This window comes from Rhamphochromis longiceps, linkage group LG20, assembly GCF_057381845.1.
Source record: "Rhamphochromis longiceps isolate RC_006_pf linkage group LG20, R_longiceps_female_GT1.1, whole genome shotgun sequence".
Lineage (NCBI taxonomy): Eukaryota > Metazoa > Chordata > Actinopteri > Cichliformes > Cichlidae > Rhamphochromis > Rhamphochromis longiceps.
The window spans coordinates 36,386,386-36,407,506 of record NC_140576.1 but is presented as its reverse complement, the minus strand read 5'-3'; the positions used below and the strand labels follow the sequence as shown (position 1 = coordinate 36,407,506).

Below are 21,121 nucleotides of genomic sequence, written 5' to 3'. Positions count from 1 at the left end.
AGATCGACTTGCTGCTGTTGTTAGCCAAATGTCCAAGCATTTCAAATGAACGAAGTCTTTCTAGCATATGTACTTAAAGTCAGTGCAAACATTAAGTTAAAATATATCTGTCAACTCCAGCTCTGCCTCCTGCCCTAAACCATGCATCATAACATGTCTCTCTGCCATCTGTCACACTTCTGTCTTCTGGGATTTTTCGTTATTAATAAAAAGTTCGTTGTGACACGTGATTTCTTCACAGCATAAAATTTATGTGGATTAAATCACCTTAGATGCTGAACGAAAAGCGTGAAATTCATTGACACGACAGTTTAAATGGTTTTGAACTGAATGCTGTATAAACGCCTTCTCATGACGTCACGTTGCGTTAGCGTCCTGCTGCCTGTGGGAGCAGCGTTCATGTGAGGGTGGGAGAAGAGGGTTCTTATCGTCAGTTGGACTGAAGGACATTCTCACATCACATTTCACAGCTGCTATAGGACTGAGATATTAAACTGAATTTCAAAGAGTCTGTGATACTTGGTGTGAAAATAGGAAATATTTCCGTGGCTGTAATTTTACAGGACAGAAGCTGCAGCCTCAGCAGGCACCTAACTGCTCAAGATGTTTAAAAAACTCCTGCAATATGTTCGTACTGAAAAAATCGGTACCCCCGGGACAGTCATCGGGATGGTCGCCATGGCTTTCTTTCTGCGGAGTATGATGTGCGCTTGCAGAACTTTTGAATGCAATGAAATCGTCGTCGTGCCTGTTTTTTTAATATTTTTCCTGATGCTCCTGATAGACCAGACATTTCGGAGCACCGCGAAACATCCATCCACGTTTTTATGCCTTGTACTCAAGCGCGTTATCAGAGCGTTTCTAATCAGCCTGCTGTGGATTGTAGCTGTATTGATTTTCACAGACTGGTATGGTTGTTGTACCACTGATGAAAACACGAGTAAGCTGTTCTGTGAACCTGGGAGCCACACAGCTGAAGAAGAAGCTCAAAAAACTGAAGCGCAAATCAAGTCAAAGGTGAGGATTTCTTCTTGTATATATATGTGCTCTTATTCTACTTTTAATTTACAAATTTACAGCAAACACACATTAATGCTGTTATGTTTTGCATGTTTGTTGCTTCTTTTTCAGCTTGCTGGTTACTCTCTGCTCCTGGGCATGACTGTTGTCGCTTTCTTCATGACTTGGAGTGGGTGGAGAAAATGGTTTATAAAAAAATACAGTTGGTGCAACAAGAAAACTTTTTACTACAAACTGATTTTGGAAGAAGAGAAAAAGGTTCTGGAGGAGCTTTTGAGGAAAGAAGCAAATGAGACTTTGACTAAAGAAATCACGAGCAACATAAAAAGGAAAGACTGGGACGGCTGTTTTAACGTTGCTCAACAAATGATCAGTAAAGCAAAACATCAAAAACCAGAAGCAACCAACCAGCAGATCAACTGGATCAGTGAGGGGAGCTCCAGCAGAGGGGGGCAGCATCATCAAGCAGCAGCACATCAGCAGGTAAAAGGCTCTGTTATATACAGATGTTACAGCTGCCAGACTCTGTCAGTCTAAATTAATGAAACTATTTCATTGTTGCATTCTGACCTGCACAGTCATCCAGGTCGCCATGAATCCAACTCTACTCATTATTAATAGCATTAACATGTGTTGTTGTTGTTTAGTTAACTATGAAACCAAAAAGACACAGATTGCTATGCTATCCTGATGTAACTCTCTGATTAATCTGGGCTTGAGACCATCATTAGAGCACTCTGTGTTTCCTGCCTGGTTGCAAATATGATCTATGTTTGCTCTAACTACTAACACTGTGCAGAAATACAATGAAGAGTGAACAATTAGTGCACAGAGATTCTGTTTTTTACTTTTTCTATCAGAGTTAACTTTCTTGCTAATTGATAAAAATCTTTTGCAGGCACAAAACTATGAACTTGAAGCAGTGGCACAAGGTAAACGCACCAACACTCCTTAATTCACCGTACAGCTCCCTTAACATCACCTAACTTCACTTTTACAGTGATAATACTAAAAACTGTCACTGATGTGAGGATGGTGGTCTGCATAGTTAGCACTATGCATTTTCTTGTTTTCACTGAGACTGTCTCACATTGAGGGCTTGCTTTGGCCCAGCTCCATGCAAAGCCTCTTTTGCATAAAGACACGACAGACTCTAAATGTCTAAATTTTGTCAGGAGCTGTAACTCAGTTTAGCCATTTACTTTAAAAACTAAAATGATAACAACAATAATAATCTCTTTCACAGGGTTGAAATATCTTATATCTCATAATGAGATTTTTAATATTGCACTGTTGAGGGTTGGAGTTAATTTTAATCACTTTAGAGATTGGCCACAATGTGTTACTGTATAAAACTTTCACACGTTGTTTGTCTCCTGCCCTCCTGCTGCACCATTTATGTTTTCATTTATAAAGTTGCTATCAAAGCTCAGAGTGAAGCAAATCTGTATTTAGCACCTCCCAGTCCTCTTATTTCCCCTTTTGTTTTACTTATGATGACTGATGTGATGATCAGTCTGTTGGAATCAGAATAAAATCTGTAAAATAAAATTTATGGTCTCCATCTTTTTAACAACTCTGTCGACAGTAATGCAGACGACAGACTGTGAGGCAGTTTCTCTGCACTGAAAACATTTACTGTTTATCACTGCAACAGTCTCTGGTTTACCCTTCCTTACTCTTCATATTCACAGCATTCAGGGTAGTTTGGACCCAGGCAAAGAATTCCTTCGTAACGAGAGTCTACAATAAATTTTTATCTACAGATATAATAATCTGACGTTATAATAAATTAATGATTCATCCTAAATTAATCTTTTTGAGAGCAGAGAGAATTCTGGGTCCTTTGCAACACTTGATTTTGGAGACATGACAGCAAAACAACCATACTAATATAAATATATAAAAGGTTAAATAGCAAGAACATTTTGGAACTGTTAGGATTTTTTTAACTGTGTAAATATTTTCCAGTTGTTGACACTGTCCTCACTTCTATATCATCATCATCATCATCATCATCATCATCATCATCATCATCATCATCATCATAATAACAGTTAACATTTTTAAAACTAGGCTGTGGATTGAAAACAGTGGAAACCTTATATGTGCAGGAGTTGCTCATGTGACATTCCCTGAAATGGCAGCTCAGGTGCTCTTACATGGTCAGAGTCCACTTGCACTGCAGGATGGATCCAAATATGATAAAAGTCTCAGATTTAGACAAAATGTCTCATCCTTCTAAAATTATACTGAAATATCTTAAATTGAGTGACTGACATGTAGATAGTTCTATAAAAGCTCAGACACGTCTCATCACATGTGCGCCTTAACTCATTAAACTTTACATCAATTAAAAACTTTTTGTATTTTTCTTCAGCTACACCTGAAACAGTTACTACAGTTGAAGTCTGACCATTAACAGTAACTCAGTAAAACATCTCTATAGCAGAGATGGTGTAAGACAGCCGTCATATATCAGTGAGGCAGAAATGAGATCAGATTGTAAATATTTAAACTGGGGACAAAACATTTTAACCTCCTAAGACCCGAACTCTTATATGGCATGCATTTTTAAATTCTCTTTGCTATTTGGGCTGTTTGGGACCTGATGAATGTAAAAACAAAGAATTTCCAGATATTTCTTTTTTCCCTATATCAACATATGAGGACATTTTCTTTAAATTTCGATAGAACAGTGTCAGTATAACATTCTCGTAAGTGGATATCAGGCCCTTGTGGAGTAAAATTTTGTATTTTGGTCTAGACATCCCAAAATCTGGCGTCCACCTAGGAGGTTAATCCAGTAATGACAGAAATATTGAAATGCTCTTAAAAACAGAGGTGTTATGTTTAAGTTCTTACTGAATAATTATTTAAAAAATGAAATAGTTTTTCAATAGTTTTTTATTTAATAAAAAAAAATCACCTGAGTTTGGATATTAATATCTCATGACGATGATGATGATGATGATGACGATGACCATGATTAAAAAGACTTTTTTATTCCCTCTAAATGACACAGTGTCACATGCTCACATTCCTCAGTCTATTAAAATGGAGGCTCTGTTTTTTTACATGTTGCCATGGTGAATCATGATATCAGAGCTCCTCTGATGAATCTTTTCCTCTTCTAGTCATCCATGTACTTAACTCAGCATGCTTCCTGTAACAGGGTCCAGAAGTACACAGTTCAAAGTACAACTTTAGAAGATCACAAAACACCCTGTACACGGCTCAGTAAATGACTCCTCAGGCTCAAGTTAAACAGTCAAACCATTTCCAGTATATCTTTATTTTATGTTCATTTCTTGGATTTCATTTTTCAAGTCTTGTTTATTTTCATTCAGTTAAACAGTTCATTTTGGTTTTCACTCCAGTTTAAATATAATAAGTTTGCTCTGTACAGACACAATTCTTTGTTTTCTGACAAAAACATTTTTCTGCCCTGTAGAAAACAGAGACACCATGCCGTTATTTAACGAATCCACCTAAAAGAACATCAAGTGATGCAGCTCCAGAAACATCGCAAGTGACCACAGACATGTTATACACCTTGTCAGGCGACGTGAGGTCTAGAGAGAGAGAGGTCGGATAAAAGTTCTTAATATCCAGCCTTATGTGATTATAAATGGATTGGGATGAATCTGCAAAAAGGTTTTTGGAAAGGGAAGCAGGAGACTGTTGTTGTAGAGTGGATTGATGAGACTGAAGCTGTTCAGTTGCCAACAGAGAGTTCAGTTCCTTGCAAAGCAAACACGTTTAAAACAAGAGAAGAAAAAAGAAGAAAAAAAGTTCAAATGTTTTGTTCTAAATCTGTTGTGTTCTACAAATTATTCGAGAATTGGAAAAGGAAATAGGAAAAGACATATTTTTTTTGTTTTTGTTTTTAAATCCTATGCCAACTCTTTTTAGCTTTGTAAATATTGGCTATAATGTATGGATAACTCTTATTTTATTTTGACTTTATTTTGCAAATTTATTTAAATTAGGCTATCCTAGGATAAATGTTATTTTGTTGGTTCTAAAGATCTGGATTATTTTTTACTTTATTCTTTATTGTAATTTTTTATCCTGTTTTTCAGTTTTATTTTCCAAGACTTGGTGAATTGACCTTTATTTTTACAACTTGGCTTACACTTTTTAGTATGTTGGCTATAATGAGAAGTGTTTTTCAGTTTCTTAGCCCCCTTGACATGGTTGAGGGCGGGGGGGTTGCGTGCCTCAATGACCCTAAGAGCTGGACCAGCAGAGGCTTAGTCTTCAGGTGGGACACCAACATTGGTCAGTTCTTAGGGTAGATGCCTGACAATCCAATTACATGACAAAAACAGTTATTCAGAGCACCCCACCACCACCCCACCCCTTTCCTGTCTCTGTTGCCATCCTTTGCCTCCTTTACATTTCCGTCTGCCCCCTCATATATGCCTGTCTAGAACCGGCCCAGGTTGCAAAATGTTCCATCCATCCTCTTTCTTCCGCTTATCTGGGGCCGGGTTGTGGGGGCAGCAGCCCAAGCAGAGAAGCTCAGACCTCCCTCTCCCCAGCCACCCCCTCCAGCTTATCCAGGGGAACGCCTTGGTGCTCCTAGGCCAGCAGAGAGATATAATCTCTCCAGCGTGTTCTGGGTCTGCCTTCTCCCAGTGGGACATGCCTGGAAAACCTCGCCCAGGAGGCGCCCAAGGGGCATCCTTGTTATTATTGCAAAATCTTCATCCAGCGATTTGTTTTTAGGAGCCCTTTTTTCTCAAGTGGTGGGTTACCACCATCGCAGCTTTTGATATGTATCTACAAATTCAAATTGATCTTATATTTTTCATTAAATAATAAAATATTTCAGTTTAAATGTCTGATTCTGTGTATTGCTCTGAGTAAAATATGAGTTTGTGAGAGTTGGAACCCTGTTTTTATTTGCATTTTCCACAGCTTCCCAACATTTTCAGCACTGAGTTTGGGCCTATTTAAAGTTATTGTTTTTCTTCAGAGTGGCAGAGAAGATTTCATTATATATCTCTTGATGTTAGAAAATGACTTCTTAGAACAGTAAAACTTAAGTTCTACCTTATGTTCTAAGTAGAACTTCTAACTTCTCTAAGTAGAACTTAGAACATAAAGTATAGAAAAAGCAGCCGGATCAAATGAAGATGTGAAAGAAGTAAAGAACATAAATGAATACCAAAGACATCCACCCTCACCCAGGGAGAGGAAAAAGTCAAGATTGTGCAAAGATAAGATGACAGGACATGATGCACCAACTTGAATAAATATTTGCAGGAGGAAACATTTGGCTTAGGAACCTTGAACCTAAACCACAAGTGTTCCTGTGAATGCACATGTGGCTGCTAAAGCTGGTGGACCTAAATGTTCACCTCCAAGTCCGTTCACATACAAGAGGGAGGGGAGTGAGTGAGTCAGCGCTCAGGGCACAGAGTTAAACACACAGTTTTAAAATTCGCTCCCACGGTCCCATAATCCCACAGTCCAGCATGTTGCTCTTCTGAAACAGGACAGGAATTTCTCTTTGGGGTGGAAACCACGCCGGCCAGAAGAACAAGGAGGGGGCTGCTGTCGCAGACATGTCTCCTCCTGACAGCGCGTCACTGCAGTCCCGCCCCACTCCACACCTGAACACGGCCTCCCTCGTAGCACAGCCACATGCAGGCAGAGGGGCACCCCTGCCCTGCTGTGAATTGCGGCCATCGCCACTCACTGTTGTTGTTCCTGCCATTGGGACCGGATCGCCGAACGACTCGTGGCCCCCCACAGTCAGGCAGCAGTTCCTCCAACACATGTGCGGGCTTACACGCGTTTCTTTATCTCCTGCTCACCTTTCGTGCGTCGCTCCTCTTGTCTCTGCGCTCACTATCCCCTTTAAAAGGTCAATCTGGCGGCTGATAGGCCACCTCGGGGAACGCCCCCACCTCACAAGTGCCTACAATTGTCCTCTTCGTCCACAGTGGATTAGAAGAATATTGTGCAACAACACTAAAATACATAATATTATATAAAGATGAGGATAAAACCATGCAATATAAATTTCACAATAAATTCATGCAAATAAAATCAACACTATGTACCAATACACAGACTGATAAAACATAAAAACACAAATTTCCACTGTGTGACACACAGTTTGTGCATAACGTAAAAATTTGTTTTTATTTTTTTTTCAGCTTGACTACAAGTTTGTTGGTTATTTGTATCATCTGCTCAATGAAATAATTAATTTAAATGTAGAATTTTAGAAGAAAATAACAATTGTTAGTCTGAATGGCCAATAATCTTCACATTTAGTTCTTACTTTTGTCAAAACTAACTCTGTGTGTGTGTGTGTGTGTGTGTGTGTGTGTGTGTGTGTGTGTGTGTGTGTGTGATTTGAGTGTATATGATTTTACTGAAGAGCAGTCAGTGTCCAGTCAGCTGCTGGGCATTTTACTAAGGGTAATTTCATGTCCTTATTTAAATGTGAAGTGAAGGGAAGGAATCAGGAAAGTTATTTAAATAACACATTAAAAAACATCAGCTGCTGACCAAAGAGTCATATTTATAAAATCACGAGATAACATAAAGACAGAACAAAGTAAAATGACAGTATGTGAAAGGACTGTGATGCAGCAGCGACCTCGAGTGGCTGCTGTCTGAATTACAGGTTCTCCAAGTTCCTCCTTCTCTTACAGCTGCTTTTAAAGTGTAATGACAACCTTTCACTTTTTAGGTTTAAATGCCATGAATAAGAATTTTCCTAAACATTTTATTTTTGCCACAATATTTGATCCATTTGATATCACAAAATGCTAAATGCAAAAAAAGGGAAGCAAAACATCAACATAGCCTAAAACAATTCCACAAAAAAGAAAACGGATGCAGATGGAAAAATCTCACTGTGTTCAAGCAAAATAAAATGATGAAAAATGTGCACAACAAAGCAAAATAAATACATATAAATAAAAGTGATGGTGATGGCTTTGCATGTGCACATCAAGGAAAATAAACTGAAGGCAAACATCCTGGTAATTGTGCTGAAGGTCCCTAAAAAGTTCTGTAAGAATATTGTTCAGGTGATGCTTCATCCTGAGTAGTTAGCTGCAGCTTGTGTTCACTAAAGTTATAATCATGGGAAAACAAGCATGCTGTTTTTCAAGTAAAATTTCTCTTGTGATACTTTTAAAATTCAGCCTCAGAACATTTATATTTCTACTTCTGGTTATATTGTAGACTATGAAATGAGCGGCAGGTTCTGCAGTCCAAAAGAAAATGGTAACTTGACTACAATTGAGGACAAAAAACATTCACATAGCAGGTATTGACATAAAAATCAGGCAAGCAGTAGGACACATATGTACCTGTAATGAATGAGCAAAATTTGAACTGTTTCCTTTTTCAATTTATTTTCACAGCATTATTTACAATACTTATACTTCACAAGATGACCGGCAACAGAAGTCACTGTTTTGGATGAGAGGGTGGAATGCTAAGTTAGCTAGGCTAGCAAAGTGAATCCACAGACTGTGGTTGTTGCACAAACAGCACAGATCTCTGCTAAATAGTAGATAGTCTTGTTGTTTGTAGCAAGAACCCAAACCAAAATACAAAAGGGTGTCTCAGGGACCAGAGCTACACCACATGGCTTCAAGTAAGTTCCAACAGTTCGCAAAGACATGGAGTTTCACCCACACCGCTACTAGCCCCCATTACCCACAGAGCAACGGCCTAGCCGAAAAAAAAAAACGTAGAACACAAGGCCAAAGCTGAACATAAGGACCCTTACTTGAGCCTATTGGAATATCGGAACACCCCTGTGGACAACTTAAAGTCGCCTGCAAAACTACTCATGAGCCAGAGACTCCACTCCATCCTCCCTGCAACACCAAAACAGCTGGAACCACAAGTAGTTTGCCAGCAAACAGTATGTGAGAGGAGAGAAGTCTGCCAGCAGCGCCAGCAGACTTATTTCAACAGGGCGGCCCGACCTCTGCCTCAACTACATCCTGGCACACCGGTCTAGTTCCCTCAACAAGAAGGTTCCTAGAAACCAGCTGTGGTCACGCGTTGTGCCGACACGCTCAGAAGCTACAACATAACCACAGTTACAGGACAAGTTTATCATCGTAACCGCCAACACCACCGCGAAGGCAGAAACAGTGTAGGAAGAGAGGAGTCCATTCAACCGACAGTCAACAGTCATGACAGCACTGTGGTATCCCAGCCTCCGCCTGTGGAGCCCCCTGACAAAGACACTACAACACCCAGATACACAACTCGATATGGACGTGTTACTAAACCAAGACAGGTCTTGGTATATTGTAAAGGGTGCAGGCGGATCACTGCCCTAGAAAAAAAAAAAGAGAACAGCTGTTCATCTGTTTGTTGTTTCAATAATTCCACTAAATGCATCTGCTTATTATGGTAATAATTTAGCCAGTATTGAGACAAATGCTATGATAATGGATGTTGCTCAGGATGCTTATTGCTGTAATTTCAGTTGCCTGACAAATTTAACAAGCCTGAGTTGCTCTGTTGTTGATGTTTTTCTCGTCAGTCTTACAGCAGAAGTACCAGACACCATGAACTAACACAGCTGCAATCCACAGCAAAGCAATTAAAAAAGGCTCTGATAACGCGCTTGACAACAACAGAAGTGTCCCAGCGTGTTTTGCAGCACTTCGGAATGTCGTGTTTGTCAGCAGCATTAAGAAAAATATTAAATATTAAAAACTGCACACCTATAGCTTCAGTGCATCGGAAAGTTTTGGTGCTGCAACAGGAGAGGTACTGGTAATGAAAAAAACGACAATACCTACCAGGATGGGTCACGACGAATACATTGAAAGAGGTTTTTTTTGTTTTTGTTTATTTACCATCCTGTGTGCTGAGAGTGAAGCTTCCTTCCTCTAAAACTAAAGCAGTAAAATTATTTCCTGTATCTAAGTATCACAGTTTTTGTTAACATGGTGACTATTTAAAAATTCAGCCTCAGTCCTGTACTGCTGTGAAATTATCACGTCCTCCTGTCCAAGTGACTCCGTTTTCATCGATCCTCAAATTAAAAACTTCATGAACACGTGCGCCCCTGCAGGTACATAAAAGTGGTCTCGAGACATCCAACTCTACCGCTAATTTTCTGCTTCTTAATTCAGATCAAACTGAGGTTATTGTACTTGGCCCTGAAAATCTTAGAAATATTGTATCTAACCAGATTCTTACTCTGGATGGCATTACCTTGGCCTCCAGTAATGCTGTGAGGAACCTTGGAGTCATTTTTGACCAGGACATGTCCTTCAAGGTTTAAATCTGGGACTCCCCACCATTTGACCTTCTCGGATGAGAGGTGAAACGTCTTCAAGCAACTTAATCCTGACTGGCCCTTAAAAATGCATCCTTTTAAGGCCCTAGGGACCAAAAATGGTCCCGCCCCAAAAGTGCAATAAAAAGATTATATATTCATATTTTTTTCCACTTTAAATTGGTCAGTCTTTTAAAACTACTTCTCCCTGAAATATTCATATAAAGTTTTGATTATATTTTCGTTGTTTTAACCCTTTAAATCCCAGTTTTATTACATGAGCGCACTGTTTTTTTAGCCCCAAAAAACAAAAAAACTAAATATTTTCCAAAAAAAACATTTGAAGTAATATTTGTTTGTTATTATAATTAGGCCTTAAATGGACCAAAGATTGGCACCAACATTCATTTCGATCCACTTTTATTTTTTTTGCAGGAGCAGATTTTAAAAAAAATGCATCCACCTTTATGCCTAAGGACAATTCCCCAAAAAGTGCTATAAAAACTTTATATATTCATATTTTTTTTCACTTTAAATTGGTCAGTCTTTTAAAACTACTTCTCCCTGAAATATTCATACAAAGCTTTAATTATATTTTCGTTGTTTTAACCCTTTAAATCCCAGTTGTATTACATGAGCGCCCTGTTTTTTAGCCCCAAAAAACAAAAAAACTAAATATTTTCCAAAAAAAAACATTTGAAGTAATATTTGATTGTTATTATAATTAGGCCTTTAGATGGACCAAAGATTGGCACCAACATTAATTTCGATCCACTTTTATTTTTTTTTTCAGGACCAGAAAATGGTCCCCAGGCGCCCAATGCTGCTCCTCTAGGCCGAAAGGAGTGCATCTTCCCGGGGTAAGTCGCGACGATCACCGGGGCATGTTGCGTGGGACTCCTTTCTACAGCACACACGTCCGATACCACGTGACAACAAATACGTCATTTCCTGTTGACTAAAAAAAAAAAAGCACCCTCTCATGGCCCTAGGGACCGAAAATGGTCCCGCCCGATCAGCGGGCAAAGCCGCTGCTGCACGCCGGGAATGAGGCTTCCTTTCCCGCAGGTCTGTCTAAGCAGCCCGCTGTTTTCCAGCAGGGGTCAAATGTGAAGCAAGGGCGCCACCCGGTGGACAAATAAAAAAATTACAATTCTAAGGCCCCTAGTCCAAAACGAAACCGAAACTTAAGTAATCACCAAGACGTTAACGGTAATAATTCTGCAGTGAAAAATAGCGTTTATAATGGAAGTCAATGGGGCCGCAAACGGCCCCTAGGGCTCTAAGAGGATGTGTATTGTTAGCTTAGCCACTGAAGCTAATTTAAGGAAGTCAGACTTGAATTTTGAAATGAAATTATGCCAAACTTTTTTTTAGAGAATTTGGCTATATTCTGTTCAACACAGTGCAAATGGCTTGTAACCGAAAAACTAAAATGTACAAAAATGGTCCCAGGGCCTCAGAAGGCAGAAGTCCAGACGCTTTTCTTTGCAAGATCCTTTGACAACCTATATTAAGGATTTATGATCACATTTACTCTTAAGTTGAATGGATGAAAAGAAAAATATGAAGATTTAGTATTTGCTACACTGACAGATGAATTGGTTGAAATAGGAACCTGTGGCATTTGGGTGGTTATTTGGTCATAGATCCTAGTATTTACACTCAACAAAAATATAAACGCAACACTTTTGTTTTTGCTCCCATTCCCCATGGGATGGACTTAGAGACCTAAAATTCATTCCAGATACACAATATAACCATCCCTCCCAAACAGTGGTCACAAATCAGTCCAAATGTGTGGTAGTGGGCACATCTGCCATATTGAGATAATCCATCCCACCTCACAGGTGTGCCACATCAGGATGCTGATCTGACATCATGAGTAGTGCACAGGTGTACCTCAGACTGCCCACAACAAAAGGCCACCCTGGAATGTGCAGTTTTGTCTCACAGCAAAATGCCACAGATGCCACAAGCAATGAGGGAGCGTGCAACTGGCATGCTGACAGCAGGAATGTCAACCAGATCTGTCGCCCGTGCATTGAATGTTCATTTCTCAACCATAAGCCGTCTCCACAGGCGTTTCAGAGAATATGGCAGCACATCCAACCGGCCTCACAACCGCAGACCTCGTGTAACCACACCAGCCCAGGACCTCCACATCCAGCAGGTTCACCTCCAAGATCGTCTGAGACCAGCCACCCAGACAGCTGCTGGAACAATTGGTTTGCACAACCAAACAATTTCTGCACAAACTGTCAGAAACCGTCTCAGGGACGCTCAACTGCATGCCCGTCGTCCTCATCGGGGTCTTGACCTGACTCCAGCTCGTCGCCGTAACAGACTTGTGTGGGCAAATGCTCACATTCGATGGCGTCTGGCACGTTGGAGAGGTGTGCGCTTCACGGATGAATCATGGTTCACATTGTTCAGGGCAGATGGCAGCTGAGAATGTCCCAGTTCTTGCATGGCCAGCATACTCACCGGACATGTCACCCATTGAGCATGTTCGGGATGTGCTTGACCGGCGTATACGACAGCGTGTACCAGTTCCCACGAATATCCAACAACCTCGCACAGCCATTGAAGTGGAGTGGACCAACATTCCACAGGCCACAATTGACAATCTGATAGACTCCATGCGACGATGTGTTGCACTGCATGAGGCAAATGGTGGTCACACCAGATACTGACCGGTTCTGGGTCCCCAGACCCCCAATAGCGCAAAAAACTGCACATTCCAGGGTGGCCTTTTGTTGTGGGCAGTCTGAGGTACACCTGTGCACTACTCATGATGTCAGATCAGCATCCTGATGTGGCACACCTGTGAGGTGGGATGGATTATCTCAATATAGCAGATGTGCCCACTACCACACATTTGGACTGATTTGTGACCACTGTTTGGGAGGGATGGTTATATTGTGTATCTGGAATGAATTTTAGGTCTCTACGTCCATCCCATGGGGAATGGGAGCAGTAACAAAGGTGTTGCGTTTATATTTTTGTTGAGTGTATAATCAAATATGGAGTGTGTGCTGCATATTGATCAGGTGTTTTTTTAATCAGTTTTTGCATTTTTTTCAATAAGTGTAAATACGAAGTATAAATACAAGCAAATATATTGAGATACCTACAGCTGTATTTGGTATCTCTGTTATCTGTTTATTTTCTATTATTTTTATCATTTTTATTAAACATTTACCTGACACTTTATTAGGTGCACCTTGCTAGTATCATGTTGGAGCGCCTTTTGCCTTCAGAACTTGTTGAGATGTTGAGAATCTCCTGTTCAACATCACAGTGGTGCTCTGTTGATTCCATTTTGAAAAAGCCCTTATTGGACTCCAGAATACTTTCAACGGTACTTTGAAGTATAGTTACTGAAACAAATTTAAAAGTGTCAATCTAACCATGATAAAATATTGATACTTTAACCACTCTTAGCTGTGACATAGAGGCAGCCAGCCACACCTAAATGTTTCAGATCCTTAAACAAATTTTAATAGTAGACAGTGGAAATCCAACTAAATGCTCCTAGCTCTGTCTGAAAAAGACTGCTTGTGCCACCGGTGGCCGCAATAGACTTCTTTGCTGAATTGCATTAATTCAGCCCCACTGGAGAGTTTGAGCATGAACAGTTTTGGCAAATACAAAACAAGCTTTTGTGTTCCCCATTAGATGACCTCTAACTTCCTTAACTTCAATGAGAACAAAACCGAAGTGATAATGTTTGGACCAAGCGGCTATCCCAGCACCTCTAATTTTAACCTGCACAGTCTTGAACCTTTTGTCAAATCACATGCCAAAAATTTGGGGGTTATATTTGACAGCAATTTCACCTTTGAAAAACACATAAACTCAGTCGTACAGCGGTCTTTCTTCAAACCGAGGCTTTTATCTAAGGTGAGATCATTTTTGAACGGGTGATTCATGCTTTTATTATATCCCAGCTGGACTATTGTAACTCCTTATATGCTGGAGTCAGCCAGACTTGCCTGGCAAGGCTGCAGTTAGTCCAGAATGCTGCAGCTCGTCTTCTGACACGTAATAAAAGATGTGAGCACATTTCCCCGGTGCTTGCCTGTCTTCATTGGCTCCCTGTCCACTTCAGAATTAATTTTAAAATTTTATTGTTGACTTACAAAGCCCTGAATGGACAGGCTCCCGGGTATTTGTCTGACCTCTTGCAGACTTATACCCCCTTAGATCTCTTAGATCAAGTGATCTTTGGCTTTCAGCCGTACCAAGGTCGAGGCTGGTTCATAGAGGCGATCGAGCATTTGCAGTCGCAGCACCTAAGCTGTGGAATAATTTGCCCCTATACGTCAGACAGGCTCCTACTGTCAATCTTTTCAATCTTATCTTAAAACACATTTTTATTTACCGGCTTTTAATACAGCATGAGAGTTATTTGTTAATCCATATTTGGTGTTTGCTATCAATACTCGAAGTTATTTTATTATGTATGTTGTATTCTTGTTCAGCACTTTGGTCAATGCTCCTGCTGTAATTAAATGTGCTATATAAATTATTAAACTATTATTAAACTATTGTTGCTCAGAAGTCATTTTCATGTTGGAACCCTTGCATGTGTGTAGATTTTGCCCATTTTGTTTTTTGTGCTGAGGCCTGCAGTTCTTTTGATATTGTTCTGGGTTCTTTTGACCTCCTGAATGAGTCATTAATGAGTCATTATTCATTCTTTAAGTACTTTTGGTCAGCAACTATTAATGGAAAGTTTAACTGCTGTTCCAGTTTTCTCTAATTGTGGATAATAGCTCTCACCATGGTTCACTGGGGTCCCAGAGGCAGAGAAAGGGCTTTATAATCGTTTCCAGACTGATAGATATCGCAGACTTTGTTTCTCAGCTGTTTAATAAGATTTTGGCATGATGTGTTGTTGTTTGCTTCATTAGAAGGATTTTATATAAGTGATTTCTTCATTCAACATATCTGATATTTTGATAGAAAAATTAAATTCAAAACATGTTTTAGATTTTAGAGTCTTCAAAATATCAACCCTTTGCTTTAATTACTGCTTTGCTCACTCTTGGGCTTCTCTCATTGAGTTTCATGAGGTCGTCACCTGAAATGGTTTTCCAACAGTCTTGAATGAGTTCCCAGAGATGCTGAGCACTTGTTGGTCCTTTTGCCTTTACTCTGCGCTCCATCTCATCCCAAACCATCTCCACTGGCTTTTGGCCAGGTGACTGTGGAGGCCAGGCCATCCTGTGCAGCACTCCATCACTCTCCTTCTCGGTCAAATAGCCGTTACACAGCCTGGAGGTGTGTTTGGGTTCATTTTGCTGTTGAAAAATAAATAATGTTTATTATTCCAAACTGTGCCTTCAGTTTGGAATAAATTCAGCAAAGCACCTCCTCCTCCATGCTTCACGGTTGTGCATGAAAAGACTATCTTTTTACTTTTTCTGCATCACACAGAGACACGCCAGGTGGAACCAAAGATGTCAGATTTGAACTCATCAGACCAAAGCACACATTTCCTCTGGTCTAATGTCCATTCCTTCTGTTTCTTGCCCCAAACAAATCACTTCTGCTTGGTGTTTTTGACCATAAAGGCCTGATTCACACAGTCTCCTCTGAACAGTTGATGTAGAGATATTTCTGCTACTGGACCTCTGTGTGGCATTTATCTGGGCTCTGATCAGAGCTGATGTTAACTTGCGATTTCTGAGGCTGGTGACTCGGATGAATTAATCCTCTGCACTTCTGCACTCCACAACTGATGGTCTCAAACCTCATTAGGAAAGAAAGAAATTTCACATGTAAAACCTGACAAGGCAAGTGGAAACCGTTTCAGGTGACTACAACATGAAGCTCATTGAGAGAAGGCCAGTTTGCAGCACTGTCAACAAAGCAAATGCTGGCTTCTTTCAGGAATCTAAAATATAAGACATATTTAGAGTTATTTATCAATTTATTCATTGCTACATACAGTAATTCCATATATCTTGCTTCATATATGTAATGCCTTCAGTATGTATCAACAATGTAGGAAGTAGTAAAAATAAAGAAAAACCTTTAAATGAGAAGGTGTGTCCAAACATTTGGCTGGCAGTGTACATATAAATCTTGAAGTAGTCTGATGTCCACATGTCATGTTCGGGGGGCTTTTTGTAATACCTTGGAGGCCAAAGGTAAAAAAAAAAAAGCACACCCTTTTTAATATCTAAGGTTTTATGAATTTTGACTTCTTTTGCTCCTTTCAAGAGTCGCCACCAAGGACCACCTCTGTCCATCTCAGAATGATGAAGTTTTATGGAGCTGTAAGGCTTTGTCCAATATTTCCACCTTTCCATCAATCCTGTCCACATGTCTAAACCTCACCAGCATTGCCTCTCTAACTTGTCCTCTGTTCCTCTGACCCATTCATTTCTAATCCAGTGATTCTGGTCACTTCAAATGAAAATCTTAAAATCTCCAACTCTACCTCCTGTCTTTTTGTCCCGGAAACAGACAAACCACACATCATACATACAAGGTCTCACTCCCACCTTGTAAACTTTGCTTTTCACAAATTACTCCTTGCACTCATCTCAACTCCGCCCTACGTGCACTCTCTCCCTCCCATTCACACACTTATCTTCTGTCTTCATCTACTGACTCTCATTCCTCTTCTCTGCAGTACATGGCCCCACATCTCCATCTTCCCTTCCATCTGCTGTCACTCAAACAACAGATCATAATGTTGTCTCCAAACATCAAATTTTGGACCTGGCCACCTTGCAGTATCTGAGACACCATCTCATATACTCACACTCAGTGGTTTTCAGGAGCCCATGCAGTGATCGCCATTACAGAATCTGTTCTCGATGCAGTGCAGACTGAAAAGCCATCCTTGTGAGTCTGTGTGCCACAACACCTGAAGGAATATGCTAAATATACATAATAATTGTTTTTGACAATTAATAATAATAAAAATATATATAAACATACAATATGGACCAAAGTTTCCTGGATGATGAGGCAAAAATATTTGCACTTTGAGCATTTGTCCTCCAGGAGGCGCCAAAATAAGAGATCTGTCAGTAGATTCTTTTTTTTTTAAACTGATGATTAGATAAATACTTAAATATTGAATTCATCAGTTAGGACCTCCTACTATTTAATAAAAAAATAACTGACATAATAGCTGAAAACCATTGAAATCTTTTGGTGTCCAAAACATCTGACTTCATGTGGTCTGAAATCATCTCTTAAAAACCTCTGGAAACCTATAGATACAGATAACACAATTAGCAGAAACAGTTACAGTTCAGCATTACCTGTAACTTGAAGTATGAAAACATTTGAGATGCAGAATGTCACCGCCGATCTCGTATTAAACCACAAACAGCACAAACAGCTAAATGTTCAGTGGAAAAAAGGAACGACAAATAACAAAATGCAAAGCTCATGTTTTTTTTATTCATTTTTACTGAAACACATATTACAGTTCAAATTGTGCATTTCATTTGAAAGTATTTATTAAAATATCAGCTTAGCACATTAAAATCCAAATCTCTGTTTTTCTCTTTCTAGACCCAAAAGCTTCATTTTTATGATTTCTGTCAAACCTGAAACTTCACAGCTTCTTTGAGCATGTTGTTTATACACAGGTGGCATTAAATGTTACAGGAACAGTGAAAACTATCTTATTAATGTCTTTAATAGGCTACTGGTAAAATTTGAGCTTAAAGAGACGGTCACACATAAAGCAACTAGAAACAAAATAGCCAACGTCAGTGTGAAGCCAGCAGGTCAAAAGTTAAACTAAACTAACAGAGTGATAAAGTGGCCACGAGGGAGAGTGAAGACTACAGCTGATCCAAATATAAAGGGAAAGTGTTCCCAAGCCAACCAAAGGCTACAAGATAGAGACAAGCTGTCAGCTACCAAGTGATGCACAATGACTCTAAGGCTTTCTGTAGAAGCTCCTTATAACATGCTCACATTTGTGAAATTCAAACAATATCATAGCGTAAAAATAGCACCATTAAAAATCTACCCTCATGTGACATAAAAAAAACAACTTTGAAATATATGAAACATACATGTATCACCACAACATGGTATTTAGAAGCATAACATAACAATCTTACTATAGTTTCCTTTCACTTGTGACGTACAGACATATTTTTTTTCTGATAAACTGAAAATGAAACTTCTGAATTCTGATAAGACGGTCGCAGTGACGATAATTTCCTCACATTTCTGTTGTGCGTTTTTCTGAATCAGACTCCTCCATTAGTTTGTCCTCCTGTTTAAATTTAAAACACACACACACAACTTAGATTACTTAAGTTTGAATAGAAAACAAAGAAAAACAAAGTAAAGTCAGCACAGAACAGAGGATCATGTATTTTACTTGTTCTTCAGTCACATCTGGACTGAAGTGGTTTACATGTTTTTTTTAAAAAGTCACTGGAGTCTTCATAGAGCAACATGATATTACCTTCTGTCCTGGTGGAGTTTTGTTTTCAATCAGCTTTTCAGCAACATCAAAACATTCCCCCCATGTTCCACTGCCAAGTTTCTTCTGCATTTCTTCGGTCAGCTTATCTTTTGCTGCTTTTCTTATCATCTCTGTGAGTACATTTTCTTCCTCTTCCAAAATCATTTGGTCGTAGAGAAGTTTTCTGTCGCAGCAACTTGGGCAATTCTCTCTCTTTTCACAGCATTTCTTCCATCCAAGTGGTAACACAAAGGTAACAAAAACAAAGCCAACCAAGAGTGCACCCAAGCCAATAAGCTGAAGGAGAAGCAACAAAGATTATATTTTAAACTCATATTCTGAAATCACAAAACTGTAAAAGAGGGCATGTATTTAGTTAAACAGGTGATATCTGGAAAGAATCCAGTCTGTGTTCTTTTTTTCTTTTCAACTCATCAGTTTCATCGACAATTGACGGTACAGTTACAAAAACCAGCAAATCTGGTGTGCATCTGCTAATTAACCCCTTCCTATAAAGTAGGTGTGAAGTCAGAGTAGAGAGAAAAAAATTAAGTGGAACAGACTAGAGTGCAAAAGCCTCATCAGCTGATGAAGACTTCTGGAACAACATCCTTTGGATTAATGCGACCCAAGGGTTAGGTGGTGAACACCTGAAATCGACTACCAAGCATGGTGGTGGAGTTGTGAGGGTTTGAGGCTGTTTAGCAACCACTTGTCTTGTCACCTTGCTTTGATGGAACCGTGATTTCCTCTGTATGCTAAAGTATCCTAATGTGAGGCTGTCTGGCTGACAGCTAAAGCTTCGCCCCAACTGAGTCATACAACAGAAAAGAGATTCCAAGAACAGCAGCAAATTTCCAGCAGAGTGGTTGAAAAAGAAAAAAACCAACATGCTGCTCTGGCCCAGTCAAACTCCAGACCTCAACCTGACTGAACTGCCCGAAGAGAGCCGTTCATCAACAAATATCTGTGAACCTCAATGAACTGAAGCAATGTTGTAAAGAAAGGTGGACCAGGGATTTGGACCACAATGATATGAAAATCATACAGAAAACAGCTCATTAAGTGTAGTGTGTAGAGTCACGTGAAAACATATCAACATTTGGTTGTTTTGTTCCAAACATTGGATGGTTTCAGCAGCTCTCTGATGCAAAGTCTTCCTGTATTGGTAACTGGACTCTTCAAGGTCAGATGTAACCATCCATACCATCCATTTATACTTGTAATTTACAAGTATAATTAGTGAAAGAGATCTAAAATTTAAGTGAAATAAACTTATTACAAACTCCCTATATCTGCAGATATTCAGCTTTATCGTAGATAAAGGAGTAAAAAAACACAATAAGTCGAGAGAGCAACACAGAGTGGTACTGTATGATGTGTGAAGAACAACAACTTTACTCACCATGGATTTGTTTTTCAGCTTCGCAATCAGGACTCGTTCCTCAGCTGTAATGTTTTCTTTGTCTTTGCAGCCTAACTGTGGATGTTCTTTATACGTATTGCAACAGCAAACAAACCAGTCTCCATCGATGAACACGGACAATACCCAAAGCAGACCAATGCAAACTGCCTTCATAATTTGTAAACACAAAACCAAGAAAAGTTTGCACCTGCATTTGCAAAAACAACAACAACATGTGCATGTAGGACATGTGTATTTCCAGACTCTCTTGAATGGCTCGTCTGTCCAGAGTTGTAAAGAAAATAAAATTAAAAAAGGTAGAACCAAGTAGAAAGAGCAGGTTGTTATATCAGCATCGCAAGTGCAGTTTAAATCCTCGTCAAGCACATAATTGTGAACAAAAATCACAATCATTGCGACATACGTGCTGTATTGTTTGATGGCAAATTTTGGGAAGAAGGTCTTCATCTTGGGTGCTGAAGTTGGCGTCTGCTGAGAGCTGAAACTTAAACTAAATATTCTGAGAGGAAACTGTGCTCTTCCTGTACACAGAAGAATAACTGAAGCCTCTTTTTTATCTTCCTGGGCTTTGATCTTGAGAAGTTCTTCCAGCATTTTTTCTTATTTCTCTGAATATTTCTTCTGTATGTTGTTCTTAAAAAAAGAAAAAGAAAAAGCTTCTAAATTACAAACTATTGAAGAAATCAGCCAGATAACACTGCAGCTGCAAAGAGTGAACAAAATGTAGCACAATGTAAAGCCTTTTAAAAACATGCATGTTTTTGTGACCACTTTCACATTTGACCCAGTCCTTCAAATCTCAGTAGAAAGAATCTTCACTTGGAAAGATTTTGGTTAAATCAAACAAAAGTGTTGCTAACCAAGCTATGGAGACAATATTGTCATCATTTAAGACAATATGCAAACAAAGACATATGATGTGGGATTGACAGCT

At 39.4% G+C, this 21,121-nt stretch overlaps 2 protein-coding genes across 2 annotated transcripts; one reads left to right on the top strand and one right to left on the bottom strand.

Moving 5' to 3' along the window:
* Window positions 1-413: 413 nt before the first annotated feature.
* On the top strand, window positions 414-6,873 carry LOC146645861 (uncharacterized). Its single transcript, XM_085394661.1, has 4 exons — window positions 414-1,017; window positions 1,132-1,503; window positions 1,919-1,952; window positions 4,475-6,873. The coding sequence occupies exons 1-4, from the start codon at window positions 604-606 to the stop codon at window positions 4,513-4,515; spliced, it is 861 nt and encodes a 286-aa protein (XP_085250787.1). The 5' UTR covers window positions 414-603; the 3' UTR covers window positions 4,516-6,873.
* Window positions 6,874-17,523: 10,650 nt separating this feature from the next.
* On the bottom strand, window positions 17,524-20,639 carry LOC146645860 (uncharacterized). The gene is made up of 3 exons (XM_085392606.1): window positions 20,167-20,639; window positions 18,762-19,058; window positions 17,524-17,541 (listed from the first exon to the last, which is right to left on the bottom strand). The coding sequence occupies exons 1-3, from the start codon at window positions 20,632-20,634 to the stop codon at window positions 17,524-17,526; spliced, it is 783 nt and encodes a 260-aa protein (XP_085248732.1). The 5' UTR covers window positions 20,635-20,639.
* Window positions 20,640-21,121: the final 482 nt, after the last annotated feature.

Excerpts from the sequence above, each read along its gene's own strand:
- LOC146645860 (XM_085392606.1), bottom strand. The coding sequence starts at position 20,634 with ATGAAGACCTTCTTCCCAAAATTTGCCATCAAACAATACAGCACGTAT. Across the intron at positions 19,059-20,166 it reads AGCTGAAAAACAAATCCATG|CTTATTGGCTTGGGTGCACT; the intron begins GTGAGTAAAGTT and ends CTTCTCCTTCAG.
- LOC146645861 (XM_085394661.1), top strand. The coding sequence starts at position 604 with ATGTTTAAAAAACTCCTGCAATATGTTCGTACTGAAAAAATCGGTACC. Across the intron at positions 1,504-1,918 it reads AAGCAGCAGCACATCAGCAG|GCACAAAACTATGAACTTGA; the intron begins GTAAAAGGCTCT and ends AATCTTTTGCAG. Across the intron at positions 1,953-4,474 it reads ACTTGAAGCAGTGGCACAAG|AAAACAGAGACACCATGCCG; the intron begins GTAAACGCACCA and ends TCTGCCCTGTAG.